The sequence below is a fragment of the Eucyclogobius newberryi genome, unplaced genomic scaffold (genome assembly GCF_026437365.1).
Source record: "Eucyclogobius newberryi isolate DKJ021-1_F unplaced genomic scaffold, fEucNew1.0.hap1 SCAF_7, whole genome shotgun sequence".
Lineage (NCBI taxonomy): Eukaryota > Metazoa > Chordata > Actinopteri > Gobiiformes > Gobiidae > Eucyclogobius > Eucyclogobius newberryi.
This window is the reverse complement of record NW_027316389.1, coordinates 13163699-13180046: the sequence shown is the minus strand read 5'-3', so window position 1 is coordinate 13180046 and position 16348 is coordinate 13163699. Positions and strand designations below refer to the sequence as shown.

The following is a 16348-nucleotide window of genomic DNA, read 5'->3' as shown; positions in this document are numbered from 1 at the left end:
CTGAATGTTTCACAGAATGACATGAAACATATAAATATATACCGGTATTGCATGTATTCAAAATGTATGCCATTGTTAATGTTTTCATAACTCATTCCAACTTGAGGTTTTATTGTTAAATTAGTTTAGATGTGGTTTATGTCTTTTTTATGCATGTAGTTTATTTTTAATGGGAATGAAAATGATTGTTATATTTCTAGGAAGTTACACTAAGGCATTAGTGATCTACATCAAAGCGTTGTTAAGTCAATACTGGTCTGTTTGTGAGTGCAGCAGGTGAACATAAAAGCATTTTGTACTGGTACAATGACTTCCACTGGAGGGCATCATTAAAAAGACTGAACAGATATTCATACTCACATGCCTTGCCCAGGTTATTGCAGCCGTGGTGACGTCAGTCTACCAGATAATGTGCCTTTCAGCCGTGTGTTGTTTCTAGACATTGTGTGGCTTGGTCATAGTTCCATTTGGATCCGGCTTATGGCCTGTCACAATAATCACTATGTTGACTCATTGCTCAATAGATGAGATGAACAATAATGGTTCTGATATAAAAAAAAATTTAGGGCTCAAAATGTATCGTTTGTACCGTAAAATATAATTGAAAAAAATGGTGCAGCTTATGTTGCTTCACAGCTATTGTTACTGTATTGTAAATATTTTATATTTATTTATATATCTGTGCAAATAATATTTGCACAGATATAAATGTACAAATTGTGTATATTGATATACATTTTGCTACACATATAATTTTTGAATAAATAATTATTGAGCTTCTGTGTCCAAACTCCTCATTAAACAATTATGGTGATTAGTCATTCATTATAGAGTAATAAACACTTCTTGCCTTTGCCGCTTGTCTCTCCACTCTCAGAACCTTCAGTTTTAACACATTCGCTTTGTCGAGAGCTATTTTAAAGTCAACGTTTAACCCCCATTCCCTGTCCAGTATTAGTAATGCTTGAGAAAGCATTACTAATATTTGTTTAAAAAAGCTGCGGAAACAAATTACTTGAACGAGACTTTATTTACATTTGTACTTTATGGGACAATCTAGGCATTCAAATGTGAAGGTCATAGATACAAGATCATCGTATTAAGGCAACTGTAACACAATAAGGCCTAGTCAATAGTATAGTCACGTACAATAAGCAGCCTGAAACATGTAGATTACTTTATGACTTGCTCAAATGCTCTACAAGCTGCTGCTGCAAACTGACAAACTCATCCTCAGGGAGAAGATACTTGCTGATAACTTCTGTGACGCTTTCTTCTGTTGCCCCGTCAAAGTCTGTCCTGTTTTTAAACGGCAAATGTCCGGCCAGCTCACAAAGGGCAACATTAAACGCCGACTCCTCCTTTGCACCGAAGCAGGATTTTCTGGGCCACACAAAAATGCGAACACCTCCCCTCGAACTGCTTTCTGTTCCACTGGGTTTGCCATCACAAGCCGCACATCCTCTCGTGAGAAACAAATTATGGGCAATGTTACGCGTTACAAGAAAGTCTGTCACTCTGCGTATGTTTTCCGACACGTGTTCTACAGACGTCGCTTCCGTGTAGAAGACAAAGGCGGCGTGGAGGTTCCTTAAGCGATAAAAGCCATTCTCAGGACGTAACGGCTCTATTGCGGCGGATTCCAGGGCTAGTTCGTGGTTGAGGTAATATCCGTGCAGGTGAAGGTGATTGACGGATGCAAACGCTCCAAGACTGTTAAAGCCAACACGGAATCCAGGATCAGAACTCAGGAAAACACTTTCTATACCAACCTTAACGGCGAACTTTGTCAGAACTTGGGGACTACGTTGTAACGGATCAGGAACAAAGAGACAGTGGCCAAACTCTAGAGGGCTGATATTCACGAGCACTAACATTTTGCCGGGCTCTGCAGACTTTGTCATCTCGCATATAATTTCCTCAGGGTTGATTTTGTTGAAATTGAACTGTTTGTCATTGAACTCTTGTCGAATGCTCAGAATCTCTTGAGGTTTGCGTCGCTCTACACCTCTTTGTATATTGAGCTGAGCCACATAGCCATGGCTGCCAGGAAGAACGCGTGTTTGCAGGTCGTTCAGTGGATAGCGAAACAGACCCCTGTCCATTATGTCTGTCCAACCGTCTCGAAGGACAGTGTCAAATGGGGCAGGTTTCTGTGCAGTTGTGTCCCCGGGTCGGTGCACGTGGGTGAGGAAGTCTTCATGGCTGTACACGAACTGAAGCACCATGGCTGGACCTGTTGGAGACCAAGCACAATCAAGGTTTATTTTGACAACAAGCTCAATTGAAAAGACAGGGAAACAAGCAGAATTATTCACAATGGAGGCTTTGTTTATGCCATTGCCAACATGGGTCAGTTTAGCAAACACCATATTGTATTTATACTCGACCCAACACATTAAAATAGTTAAAGAATACAGCCAATTGCAGTTCATAAATGTATGACTAAGTAGTTCCACTTTCATCTTACTCTTGTTGATGTCTAGCTCAGTGTCACATTTCAACCATTGACTAAGCAAAATAAATGCTCACCTTTTCACAAACTGAACATTAGCCAAGAAACGACTCACAGTCTTCAGATAAACACAATGCTGTTGAAATAGAACAACAACTATTTACTTAAACTAGTTTAGGTTGTAAATCCATGAGCTAAACTCGATCTACACATGCTCTCGTGGGTCATTCCTTATTGTGTTTCCGGTTGAGGTTTTTCAGAATAAAAGGCCAGATCCAGCGTACAAGAAAACGTGTCGTTGTAAAAGTTGTAAATTATTATTAAAGTTACATTCTTAATCAAGGTATGATGAGTTAAAAAAAAAATACACACAAGACAAACAATCCTATAAAATATATGTAACATGTGAAAAATTGGGTTATTTACCATAGCCTATGAATGATGTTCTATAGGCCTGAATGACCTAGTAAAAGTCCTCACTATTCACACATCCTTTTGTGTTTAATCAGACTGTAACTCTGGACTATTATTGCAAATGAGCAGCTGTCCGATGTATCTAGAACTGACCAATCAGGTGTCGGGTTTATTTCTGTCTCTGCGTGCCTTTGGTGATACAACAGGGGGAGACTGGCTCTGTCACAAACAGTTTGGGACAGCCACAAACTGCGTGCAGCACACTTTAAAGCTACTTTCACACACGAGGGAAAGTTGGAAAAGTGAGAAATAATGGAAGAAAAAGACAATCAGGTAAGAACGTTCTCTCCTAAATTTATTAACTGTCAAATTGCTTTCAAAATATATTTTTGTCAGGAAAATCCCAGTTGGATTAGCCATAGCTCTGCTGTGTTTCATTTTTAGGTTTAGGCTTGTCAACTTCATACAGATATGTCTCATACACTGCTTTATAGGAGTAAATGGTTTTCATCATGCTTTTTTATTTACCTTTTTTTATTTCTATTTTCTCAAAGGCAGGAAAGAGAGCTGCTGGTCTTCCTCAAAATAAAACCATGACATCAGAGCCCAATACAAAGGATTCACCATCACCCACCAAATCTTCAGCCCAAGGTTTGTCCCTGACTCAATGGGGTTCTATTTTGATATAAAGGCCTTTGGAATGACTTACTCATAGGGTTCCAATAATTTATTTAATACACATTATGACGGTAATTACGCCTATTTTTCACCTTGGATTCAAAGATAAAACATAATTTGATGTACCATTATTATTTACCATTATATACAAATAGGCCTAAAGAAGAGTAGACGGTAGTTTACGTAAGTAGAGCTGAAACAAGTGATTTGACTTATCTCAACTCATAGATTATTGAAAACATTGTCATTTATCTCGATTTGACACAGAGTTTTAGGACTCGAACACAAAAAGACCCTGGAAATTTAGAACTTTTGATGAAAAACTTTTAGATATCCTCAACAGTGTGACTTTAGTTTTATCTAGAACAAATTTCAAGAAAATCTCATATTCAAGGGCAAAAGTAATACGTCAATTTAAGAAAATAATCACCAGATGTGGCAATCAATAGTTTTAGGCCACAAACTTCTTATTGTAGATTGCTGAGTCAATGTCGGCATTGTCTAAGCCAGGTCTTGTCCAGTGTTGTCATGATTAAAAAGCTTCATTGTATTTTAACATGACTCAGTGATAAAGGTCAGACACTACAATTTATTTCAGAATATCTATGACAAAGGGTTAAACCTGGCAACAAATCATTTATATTTTATCTTTTACCAGGTCAATCTGGCACCAGTGCCAATCAAGAAAATGCCACCAAGCCATCGCTCCAGATTTTATTCAACACATTTACAGTCAAGAACGGAGAAGACATTAAAATAGAGATTCCTGTAATGGGACAACCTGCACCAAAGATTGAATGGAGAAAGGGTGACCAGACGGTCAAAGAAACATCCAGACTCATGATTGTAAACAAGCCGACCATGACACTTCTTCATATACGACACGCAGCCAGAGAACACTCAGGACAGTATGCAATTGAAGTCAGTAACAGTGCTGGGAAAAGTGCTGGAGAAATTAGTTTAGTAGTTCTGGAAAAGCCTGACCCTCCAGTCGGACCAGTTAAGATCGATGAAGTTAGCTCGGACTACGTTGTAATCTCATGGGGGCCACCGGAGTACACGGGAGGATGCCAGCTTGACAATTATGTTGTGGAAAAACGTGAGACTACATGTATGGATTGGCAAACTGTGTCTGCAACCACAGTTCGAAGCACAATCAAAGCCACAAAGCTGAAGACAGGCAGCGAATATCAGTTCAGAGTGTTTGCCGAAAATAGATATGGAAAAAGTACTTCAATTACTTCTTCTATTGTAATGGCACAATTCCCTTTCAGTGTACCCTTAGCCCCAAGCCCCCCGTATGCTTCCACTGTCACTAAATACAACATGGTAGTCGAATGGGAGCCACCAACCAATGATGGAGGAAGCCCGATCACTGGCTATCACATCGAGCGAAAGGAAAAGAACAGCATTTTATGGACTAAGCTTAACAAGCTAATCCTTAATGACACTCGCTTCAAAACTACAGGACTTGCGGAAGGCATTGAGTATGAATTCAGGGTGTATGCTGAGAACATTGCCGGACTTAGCCCACCTAGCAAAACATCTGAGACTTTTGTTGCTAGGGACCGATGTGATCCACCAGGTAAACCCGAAGCTGTTGTCGTAACTAGAGAGCATATTACTTTGAAGTGGGATAAACCTAATTATGATGGCGGCAGCACGATTACTGGCTATGTTGTTGACAAGAAGGAGCTCCCTGATGGTAGATGGATGAAGGCAAACTTTACCAACGTCATGGAAACTGAATTTACAATCACAGAGTTGACAGGAGGTCAGAGCTATGAGTTCAGAATAACTGCTAAAAATGCTGCAGGAGTTTGGAGTGCACCATCTGAAAGCATCACCATAATGGCTCAGGATATTATCGAAGCACCCACGGGTGTCATAGACCCTAAATTAAAAACTACCACTATTGTTCCTGCTGGAGAAACATTCTCTATTGAAGCTGATTACTTTGGAAAACCACTACCACAAGTCGCATGGCTAAAAGAGGGCAAGGAAATTGATAAGAGTACAACCAGAATGGAAATCAAAACAACGCTTACCCACACAACTTTGCTCGTTCGGGATTGTATACGCGCTGATGGTGGGCACTTCATGTTGAATCTTAGTAACATTGGAGGTACAACCACCATCCCTATCAATGTAAAAGTATTGGACAAACCAGCTCCACCAGATGGCTCTATAAAAGTCAAAGTTATTAGCGCAGAGAAATGCAATCTGCATTGGAATCCACCAGTAAACGATGGCGGTGCAACTGTAACACACTACGCAATTGAGAAAAGAGAAACAAGCCGCGTGACATGGACAGGAGTTGACTCTCAAGTTGAAGGTGTGACTTACAAAATGACAAAACTGGTGCCCGGTAAAGAGTACATATTCAGAATTGCAGCTGTGAATAAATATGGTGTTGGTGACTTCCTTGAAACAGAGGCATTTGTTGCACAAAACCCTTACACTGTACCGAGTGCTCCCTCCATCCCTTCAGCCAGTGCCATTACTGGGGACTCAGTTGTGCTCACCTGGGAAAGACCTGCGAGTGATGGAGGATCAGAAATTGATGGCTATATACTTGAAAAACGTGACAAAGACGGCGTCAGGTGGACAAAATGCAACAAAAGACGACTCAATGACTTGCGTTTTCGATGCACGGGACTCTCAGAAGGACACTGCTACCAGTTCAGAGTTTGTGCAGAAAACGCTGCTGGTGTTGGAATGCCGAGTGAGCCAAGTGACTATATCAAAGTTTGTGATGCTACCTACCCTCCTGGACCGCCAACAAATCTCAAAAGCACTGGCCATTCTAAGAGCACAGTTTCTTTAACCTGGTCAAAGCCTATTTACGATGGTGGATCAGTCATTACCGGGTTTGTAGTTGAAATGAAAGAGGCAGGAGAAGAGGAGTGGAGTACATGCCCACCAAGCAAAGCAGAAGATACAAACTACACTGTTAGAGGACTGAGAGAGAATGCAGCGTACAATTTCAGAGTGTGTGCTGTTAATGTGGCTGGTGCAGGTGAATTTGCGGAACTCCCAGAATCAGTTGTGGCTACTGAAAATGTTGAGCCACCTGAAGTTGAATTAGACTCATCTCTACGAAAGATTGTCAATGTTAGATCCTGTTCTACTTTGCGTCTTTGTGTCAACATCAGAGGAAATCCAGAGCCTGAAGTGAAGTGGTCCAAGGAAGGCGGGGCACTCAGTGAACGTGCCCAAATTGAGGTAACCCCTTCTTACACTGAGCTAATGATTGAGAACGTCAACAGAAACGACACGGGAAAGTATGTGTTGATAGTTGAAAACTGCGCTGGCTCAAAATCGGCTTTCATCAATGTCAGAATACTTGACTCCCCCAGTGCACCGACGCAACTGCAGGTGAAGGATGTAAAGAGAGGTTCTGTGTCCATCTCCTGGGAGCCACCTCTTATTGATGGTGGGTCAAAGATTACTCATTACATAGTGGAGAAGCGAGAAGAGGCCAGAAAGGCTTTTGCGAGTATATGTAGTGACTGTGTAAGGAATTCTTGCAAGATTGAAAACCTGAACGAAGGGAGTTTCTATTACTTTCGCGTTCTAGCTGTGAATGAGTTTGGAGCTGGGATGCCTGCAGAAACCACTGAGGCAGTGAAAGTTGCTGAGGTTCCTCCAACTCCCGGAAAAATCGCTCTTGTGGACGTGACCGCCACCAGTGCAAAATTAACATGGGAAAAACCTGAACATGATGGAGGAAGTAAAATAATATCCTATATTCTTGAAATGCAAACTGAGGATGATGATTCATGGACAACATGCTCAGAAAGTAGAGCCCTTGAAGTAACAGTTGAGGGACTGATAAGAGGAAAGGAGTATTTTTTCAGAGTAAGTGCTGCTAATGAGAAAGGAAGAAGTGAACCAAAGTTATTGGCAGCTCCTGTTACTATTAAGGACAACAGTGCAAAGCCAGTTATAAATCTATTGTGTAACTCATTCAGTGTCAAAGTAGGGAATGACTTGAAGATTGATGTCCCATTTAAGGGTACTCCACAACCAATAGTTGAATGGAGAAAAGATGGCATTGATTTGAAAGAGACCAGTAGAGTAAATGTGCAGACAATGGAGGAATCCTCTCAAATAACCATCAAAGACGCAACAAAGTTAGATGTTGGAACTTATGAAGTGTTTGTTTGCAATCCAGTTGGCACGACATCAGCCGAAATCTTTGTCAATGTGTTCGAAAGACCTGGACCCCCGTGTGATCTTACGATAGAGGAAGTGAGTGTTGACTTTGTGAATTTATCATGGAAACCCCCAACGTATACTGGTGGATGCCAAATCAGCAATTATGTTGTTGAAAAGAGAGACACTGGAAGCACCTTTTGGCAAAGTGTGTCTGCTACAGTAGCGAGAACATCTATTAAGATATCTCGGCTTACTCAGGGCATTGAATATCAGTTCCGTGTTGCAGCAGAGAACCGCTATGGTAAAAGTTCATACGTTGATTCCGATTCAGTTATTGCACAGTATCCTTTCAACCAACCTGGTCCTCCAATTGACCTTCATGTTATCAGTGCATCAAAGTCTGCTGTTTTGATTGCATGGAAAAAGCCAGAAACAGATGGCGGAGATCCCATTATGGGTTATCACATTGAATGCAAAGATCAAAGCAGCATCCTGTGGACAAAGTTAAACAGAAATCTTGTCAATGAAAACCAGTTTAAAGTGACAAGCGTTGAAGAAGGTCTTGTTTATGAGTTCCGAGTTTCTGCTGAGAATATGGCTGGCATAGGACCATTCAGTAAGACATCCGATCCTGCTGTGGCACGAGACCAATGTGACCCTCCACGAAACCTCACTGTCACTAATATAACTAATGATTTAGTTTCCCTCTCTTGGGACAAACCAGAATATGATGGAGGAGCAAAAATTACCGGATACATTGTTGAGCGGAAAGAGTTGCCTGACAGTTGCTGGCTGAAGTGTAACTTTAACAACCTCCTGGACACTTTCCTGGATGTCACTGGCCTTACAGAAGGGGAACAGTATGATTTTAGGGTTATGGCGAGAAATGCAGCAGAGCTCCTCAGTGCTCCTTCTGAAAACACTGGGCCTATTACGGTACAGCATGACATAGAGCCACCTAAAATTGTCATGGATGATAAATTTAGACAGGTGATAGTCATCAAATCAGGGGACCTCTTAAAAATAGATGCTGATATCTCTGGTCGCCCAAACCCCACAGTAGCTTGGGTAAAAAATGGTAGACAAATTGGATCTAAAGGAAGAGTTGACGTACACATAACCAAGACACATACATCTTTAGTCATCAGAGAATGTGTGCGAAAAGACTCGGGACAGTATACTCTTAATTTACAAAACGCTGGGAGTGCCACATCAAGAACGATCACATGCAAAGTTCTAGATCGACCAGGCCCACCAGCGGGACCTTTGAACATTTCTGGTATTTCAGCCGAGAAATGCACTTTATCATGGGAACCGCCTATGGAAGATGGTGGAGCTGAAATAACACACTACATCATTGAGAAGTGCGAAACCAGCCGAGTATCTTGGACCCTAGTTTACAATGACAAGATGGCAACAACCTGCAAAATAACAAAGCTACTCAAAGGAAATGAGTACTTGTTCAGAGTCAAGGCTGTAAATAAATATGGAGACGGTGAGACATTGGAGAGTGACCCAGTCAAAGCCCTTGAGCCTTACACAGTTCCCGCCGCTCCTTCTGATGTTGAAGTCACAAGTGCAAGTGTCGATTCTATGACCGTGTGCTGGAAGAGACCTGAGACGGACGGTGGAAGTCGTATAAGTGGTTATGTCATTGAAAAGAGAGACAAGCAAGGTGTGCGATGGGTGCGTGTGAATAAAAAGCCTGTTTATGATCTTCGAGTCAAAGCTACTTGCTTACATGAAGGCTTTGAATATGAATTTAGAGTCTTTGCGGAGAACGCGGCTGGGCTAAGTGAACCGAGTGCCCCAAGCCCATTAGCTATGGCAGAAGACCCTATGTTTCTACCTTCCCCACCTGCAAAGCCAATTGTTGTTGATTCCACAAAGACCTCTGTAACTCTCTCATGGAATAAACCACTCTTTGATGGAGGTGCAGCAGTCACTGGCTATATAGTTGATTTCAAGAAAACGTCTGAAGAAGAATGGGTCACTGGAGTTTACAGCAGTGATAAAACGGAATTTACTGTAACCGGACTCACTAGTGGTGCAGAGTATGTCTTCGTCGTAAGGTCCACAAACAAGATTGGCGTTAGTGAGCCCAGTCCGGAATCAGACCCTCAAGTCGCAATAGAGAGAGTGGAAGAACCCAAGTTTGACGTGGGCCCTGAAATGCGCAAAGCTCTGCTGGTTAAAGATGGTGCTACCTTCACTTTGACTGTACCGTACTCTGGTAAGCCTACTCCCACTGTATCTTGGGAAAAAGCAGACGTGGACCTAAGAATACGTGGATTGATTAACACCACACACACGACCACCTCGATAACGGTGGAACAAGCCACACGAGACGATTCGGGCAAGTACAAAGTCAAATTCCAAAATCTGGCCGGAAGTGCCTCATTAACTTTGAGTGTGAGAGTTTTGGATTCACCCGGTCCACCAACTCGGATAACAGTGAAGGATGTGACCAAGATTTCTGCTACTGTCACATGGGACATACCAGAGAATGAAGGAGGGGCCCCGGTTACGAATTATATAGTAGACATAAGGGACATCAGCAGAGTGGGATGGACCAGGCTCACCGACAAATGCCACAAGTTGTCGTTCAGAGTGTCAGACCTGGAAGAGGGCGGAATTTACTTCTTCAGAATCACTGGAGAAAATGAGTATGGGATCGGAGTACCGGCAGAGACCAAGGAAGGTGTAAAGTTAACAGGTAGATAAGATTTATTAGAAATGCATAGGCCTACCCATGTTACCTGACTTTGACACTATACCAAATGTTGCTGATTTCTGGTTTCTCTTCTTTGCAGATCCCACAGATTGGGAGACAAATCCAGGAGCATAGCTTCTTCAGAAGTAAAATTGTGACGATGAAGTTAAAGCAACAGCTTATGTTAACTTTGCAAAGTTTTATAGGCATATGATTACATAGTATGGGATTAATAACACCTATAATATAATTTTGTAAACAAATCTGATTTGCGTGTTTTATTAAATGTTGTTTATTGACCACGTTGGCCTGTTCTTTCTCAGCTGATGTGACCTGTTGTAAACCAATGTCAATTTCAAATTTAGTCTTAGAATGTAGTTACACTGTGTGTGTGTGTGTGTGTGTGTGTGTGTGCGTGTGCGTGTGTGTGTGCGTGTATATTTGCAAGTACAGGATTTTGGAAGGGCTTATACTTTTTTGAGCACTGGAGTCCCAGTTCTAGAATGACTAAAATGCATAATCCAACACCCTTGTAAGAAGGTTAAAATTGATTTTGCAATTTTGTAGTATTGCTAACATTCTCAGACTTCATTGTAGCTTTGGACCAGGGGAAGTGGGCAAAAATAGTTTTTAACTATAATTATTACACATTTAACTATTTAGTTAAATATATATTTGTCAAAATGGCCCCATTTATATTGAGTCTAGTTCTAAGAAAACCACAGAAACCAAACACCACGTGACCACAGAAAGGCGGGGCGGAGAAATCTGACACCGACCGGAAGTAAGTGATGCACTTCGACGACGCTGTCCTGCCTAGAAGTTGAGGACGCTAAACAACAACAACTAAACTACCTTTTAAAGTCATTTCACAATGGGCACCACTGCAAGCCAGCTCGGGAAGGAGCTGTTGTCAGAATACCAAGTAAGTGCCGTAAACGCGTTTGTTTTGTGCGCTGAAGTCGCTTGCGTAGTTGAACAAGTTATGACAACCCAGCCTGGGTGTAATAACATTAACTATTAACCAAGTATTACCATTTTGTTGTTGTTGTAAGTATTTGCCTTTGAGAGAAACATGGCAACGTGTTAGTTTACTTCCAATTCGTATACAATATGCAGATGATCAAAAGTTAGTTTGTTAATTGTGGCTTAATGCATTGTTTTCTTCCCTCTTCAGGAGCTGACATTTCTGACAAAGCAAGAAATCCTCCTGTACGTCTTTAAACACCTGTCATTTTTAATTTTCAAAACATTTATTACATCAGGTTTACTCTTTTCTGTTTTGTGTAGTGCTCACAAACGATTCTCAGAGCTTCTTACCAAAGATGAAAAAGACATCCCAAATATCAGGGTCCCAATGGAGCGGATTCTCACCCTCCCAGAACTCAAGGTAATGTTTCAATCCACACAATTTAAAGATATGTTTGGGATTTTTCACACCGATACCAGTATTTGACCTTTGCTGTTGTTCTCGTCACAGTCCAACCCTTTCAGGAAACGGATCTGCCATGTCTTTTCCACATCGCAGCACAAAGATGGAAGCCTTACGTTTGAAGATTTTTTGGATCTTTTGAGTGCCTTCAGCGATTCGGCAACAATGGAAATCAAATCCCACTATGCCTTTCGTATATTTGGTAAGTGGATAATTGAACTGTAATCTGCAAAAGCACTTTATGATACATGGAACTTATTGAAACTGTTTTTTCAGACTTTGATGATGATGGGACCCTAGACTCCGATGACCTACAGACGCTGGTGAACTGCCTGACCGGAGATACAGAAGACACAAGACTAACAAGTGAAGAAATGAGACAGCTCATCAGCAATGTAAGTCTTTAGACAAACATAGGCTACAGTTTTAATGTTTTATTCTTCTTCTTACGAGGATGTTCATTATTATTATTTAAGATCCTTGACGAGTCAGACATCGACAAAGATGGAACAGTGAACCTGTCAGAGTTTCAGCACGTCATTTCAAGATCACCAGATTTTATCAGGTAAAGCAAACATGGGATTTAGTGGTAGACATTTAGTAAATACCCAATTAATAATAAGAAAACATGTTTTTTTTCCCACAGTTCTTTCAAAATTGTTCTGTGAAGACTTGTACTTGAATGGCCTTAATGATGTTTGACAATTATATTAATGATTTCATATACCGGTTTTAAATTATATACAACCCTGTGGATCTTTTAAAATCTTTTTTATTTTCAAATATTTCTACTGAAAAATAAATCATGTCTTTTAAAAATATTTACTATCAAGTGTTTTCATGAGACACAAGGCCAACATGAGTTACAGAGTAATACTTCCTCGTACGCTGTACAAAGTCCTCGTCTATTATCATGAGGGGGGTTTCTTTATTTCTTCCTTCCGGGCGACAGCTGCAAAGGTGTTCCACGCTCCACAGACTACGTCAGTAACATGCAGCTGGTTCTTTTGAAAAAACTCAACACACTGAGGCTCATCTGAACTTATTAAATTCTGGTGTCCAAGTTGTCCATATCCTCCTATAAAAAATACATTCATAAACTTTTGTGGTAAATATTAACATTACAAAGTTTCCTTGCAGTAGAAGCAACTTACCCCAACCCCAAGTATAAAGGTTCCCTTCAGCTAAAAGGAGACAAATTGTTACACATACTATTATGTATTACGTTAATACTATTATGATTTTATATTTCTTAAATGACACAAAGAGGTCTCACTTGTTACTGCAGCTGTGTGTCTTGAGCCACAACTCACAGCCTTTATATCAGATTGTGGGTTTAGGTCAAGGAGAGCAGGGAACGCCTGGATAGATATGAACACCTCTGTGTCGTCTTCAGCTTGTGATGGTTCATCCTCCGGCCTTACGTCCACAGTTTGGGATTGTGAGGCTGTGTATTATAAAGTGTGTTATGGCTAAATACATTTTTGTGAAATCATTCTTTAATAGGATACTACATTTCTTTCAAAAAAATATTATTTTAACTTAATTATATGAACTCAACAAATATTATGTTGCAGAAAATAAGATTCTATAAGGTTTGAAGAAGTCTAAATCCTTTATTATAATTATGCAGTTAAATTCACCAAGAATCATTTAGGATTAAACAAATATTTATTATGAGAGAATGTACAAGAAACAAAAATGGAAATTACATAAGCCACCCGCCCACAGGGAACTCTTATGGCAAGTAACTGCAACTAATATACTTAATAATGATGATTTGAGAGCTTGGTATATAATAAAATATTGTATATTTATATGCCTTGTGTTAAATTGTCTACCTTTGTCATGGCTTTTCTGCTGCTGGAGTTTTTTTACACCCCGTGAAGGAAGTCCAAGTTGGCCAATCTCGTTCCAGCCCCAAACATAGAGATCGGCAGTGGCTAAATACAAGATAGACTGATGAATATTTTACATACAATAATAAATACAAATCGATGCATCTCAAGTACTTACCGCTAATACAACAAGAGTGCCAGCTTCCAGCAGCTACAGCTTTCATAGGTACTCCCCAGAGAGCCTCCACTGCCCTGGGCTCGTCCTCAGAAGTGAGGCTGCCATGGCCCAACTGACCATGACTGTCAAGCACACAGTCACCATCACACATCATTCTGCTGCTACAATAACCAACACAAAGATGGTGTTTACCTGCCCTGTCCCCAAGTGTAGACAGCTCCAGTGGCACTCAGAAGAATCACATGCTCTGGTCCCAGGGCGATGCTCTTGGCTTGAAGATGTGGGGATAAAGGGCGAAAGAAGGGCGGCTTTGAGGCGATGTAGCCTTCAGGAGCTAAAGGGAGCTTCGTGGGGGGGTCTGAAAAATGAATAATATCATTTAACATCGTAGAAATTAAGTTTTCAATGGTGGTCGTCCTGACATTGTTTTTGAAACTGAGACATTTTGACATTTCTTTTCAATCTGACATTAACATGATCAAAATTTGTAAACAAAATCATAAGAAGCCCTTACTGTGTCTTTGTTGGGTGGCCCCCAATTGTTTAATTTATAACTTAATCTTAAACCTGTGATTTTAATTTGTGGTGTGATTCTGTGAAATAATTGTAAGGAAGAAGTCAAAGCAAATTTGAGTGTAATTTAGAAAGAAATATAAAAAAATAACAATGGATAAGTATGAGGAAATTGCCTCAAACAAACAGCAACAGTTTATACTTTGTTGTTGTTGTTATAAGTGGGAAGAGTAGTAAAAGTACAAAGTGGTGGTCCAAGAAACTACTTGAAGTGTAATGTCTGGATTGAAGTTTATATAATTGGAAAGATAAAACATAGACAGACACAGAAATGAGAAAAACAAAACAATATCTGGTTGTGGTGCAAGAAACATAAATGTTCAAATCATTTCATTTTTTTTCATTGTCACTTGTAGATTTACCCACAGGGGGAAGAGGAACCAACACTTTCACTCAAATTAGAAAACCGTTTAATCAATTGTTAAAAATAATATAGCAGGAGTAAAAGTGTAAAAAACGTAAAAGCGTCAAAACGAAGTACAAATTTTTGAAAAAGTTACTCAAGTAAAGCCCACCTCTGGTTACAATTGATTTTATATTGTATGGAATATTTCTGTTTAGGGATTCATGGAAAAATCCAACAAAACGTTATGTAACAATGTTTTAATGTCAAAAGTGTGCATTTTCAGTGGATACTTTTTTTTAAAATGAGGGAGCAATGTACCCATTTGCATCCATATTGCCTGATGCCAATACACACTGACACTGTTGTGCAGCACGATTGTTCAACTTCATTTTGGACCGGTGCGTTTAATGTTCTGCCATATGACTGTGAAGACTTTACCAGACGTGTGAGACGAAGGCCTTACATCCATGCTCCACACTGGGCCATTCTCGCTCTTCTCAAAGTCCCACACCTCATTTCTGTCCTGAAAAGCGAGGATCAGTTGCGATTCACTGCTGAAAGCGTCTTTGCATCCAAGGCTCTGCTCTACAAAACCACAGCACTTGTTGGCTCCGAGGCCCCTGAAACCGTCCAGGAACACACCACTGTCACCTGGAAAACAGCAAGGAAATACAGGAATGTTATAGGTCAGTGTGGATCAGATTTGGAAAAGAAGTCAAATTGAATAGTATTTGAATATGAAATGTTCTTTGCAGCAAATTTTGAATCCTTAAGAGTGTTTATAAAAGGAAGATTATGTACGTCAGAATATCATTAAAACAACAAATTAAAGGCATATTTAACATATACATCATTGATTTAACAGATCAGGAGATGCTCAAGACAATAAAGGTTTGGAACTAGTGTTTTAAATGGTCAAATGCCATGGCAAATGTGCAAATTCTGTAACGATTATGACTTTGTGACCATCAAGGAGCTTTTACCCTTCAGTGGGAAAGAAAGTCTTCCACTCCAACTTGCTCGGATTTGTTGTAATTCGGCGGATGCGTCACGTCCACAAGTGCATTTGTTTACACTTTGAACTAACGTGGGGCAGAAGACTTTCCCCTCTTGTGCAGTGTCGGTTTTGTCCTCGGTGGCAAAGATCTGTCCAAATCCATTGAAGCCGAACCCGAACCAACGCATTGAAGAAACTGTAATGGACCTGGTGGATAATAGTGGATAATAATGCAGGAGTAACAAACATTCACAGGCAGCGCGTCATCTCGTCTTCCTTATGTTGTTTTGCCCTGTCACGTGATACAAAAAGGACGACCGCGGTTGCCAGATTGGGCGATATTCAACTTTTTCACAATTATTTTGTGTTTTTATTTTTAGGTGTTTATTTTTGTGTGTGTTTATTTATTTATTTTTACATCGAATTTTATTGATTAAAAATAATAATAATAGTTTTTTATTTTTTTACATCGAATTTTATTTGTATTCATATTTATTTATATGAATGAATATCTTTTTACTAGATTCGATGTAAAAAAAATAAAAATTCGTTATAAAAACACA

The 16348-nt window shown here is 40.1% G+C and overlaps 4 protein-coding genes across 5 annotated transcripts; 2 read left to right on the top strand and 2 right to left on the bottom strand.

Annotated features, from left to right (window-relative positions):
- Window positions 1–1091: 1091 nt before the first annotated feature.
- Window positions 1092–2679, bottom strand: gdpgp1 (GDP-D-glucose phosphorylase 1). Its single transcript, XM_072435860.1, has 2 exons — window positions 2533–2679; window positions 1092–2236 (listed from the first exon to the last, which is right to left on the bottom strand). The coding sequence occupies exon 2, from the start codon at window positions 2226–2228 to the stop codon at window positions 1179–1181; it is 1050 nt and encodes a 349-aa protein (XP_072291961.1). The 5' UTR covers window positions 2229–2236; window positions 2533–2679; the 3' UTR covers window positions 1092–1178.
- A 388-nt stretch (window positions 2680–3067) lies between these two features.
- Window positions 3068–10723, top strand: LOC140348645 (titin-like). The gene is made up of 4 exons (XM_072434641.1): window positions 3068–3202; window positions 3424–3520; window positions 4206–10424; window positions 10522–10723. Exons 1-4 carry the CDS (start codon window positions 3182–3184, stop codon window positions 10554–10556), a joined length of 6372 nt encoding a protein of 2123 aa, XP_072290742.1. The 5' UTR covers window positions 3068–3181; the 3' UTR covers window positions 10557–10723.
- A 454-nt stretch (window positions 10724–11177) lies between these two features.
- On the top strand, window positions 11178–12610 carry LOC140349159 (calcium and integrin-binding protein 1-like). Of its 2 annotated transcripts, XM_072435393.1 has the most exons (7): window positions 11179–11346; window positions 11599–11633; window positions 11712–11811; window positions 11902–12055; window positions 12130–12248; window positions 12330–12418; window positions 12500–12610. In XM_072435393.1, exons 1-7 carry the CDS (start codon window positions 11296–11298, stop codon window positions 12519–12521), a joined length of 570 nt encoding a protein of 189 aa, XP_072291494.1. In that variant the 5' UTR covers window positions 11179–11295; the 3' UTR covers window positions 12522–12610. The 2 variants fall into 2 exon arrangements, with proteins under 2 accessions (XP_072291493.1, XP_072291494.1); XM_072435392.1 differs by having other exon boundaries at window positions 11178–11346; window positions 11599–11811.
- Window positions 12610–16065, bottom strand: LOC140349158 (RCC1 domain-containing protein 1-like). Its single transcript, XM_072435391.1, has 8 exons — window positions 15772–16065; window positions 15227–15439; window positions 14062–14227; window positions 13870–13991; window positions 13695–13796; window positions 13130–13300; window positions 13008–13037; window positions 12610–12931 (listed from the first exon to the last, which is right to left on the bottom strand). Exons 1-8 carry the CDS (start codon window positions 15971–15973, stop codon window positions 12765–12767), a joined length of 1173 nt encoding a protein of 390 aa, XP_072291492.1. The 5' UTR covers window positions 15974–16065; the 3' UTR covers window positions 12610–12764.
- Window positions 16066–16348: the final 283 nt, after the last annotated feature.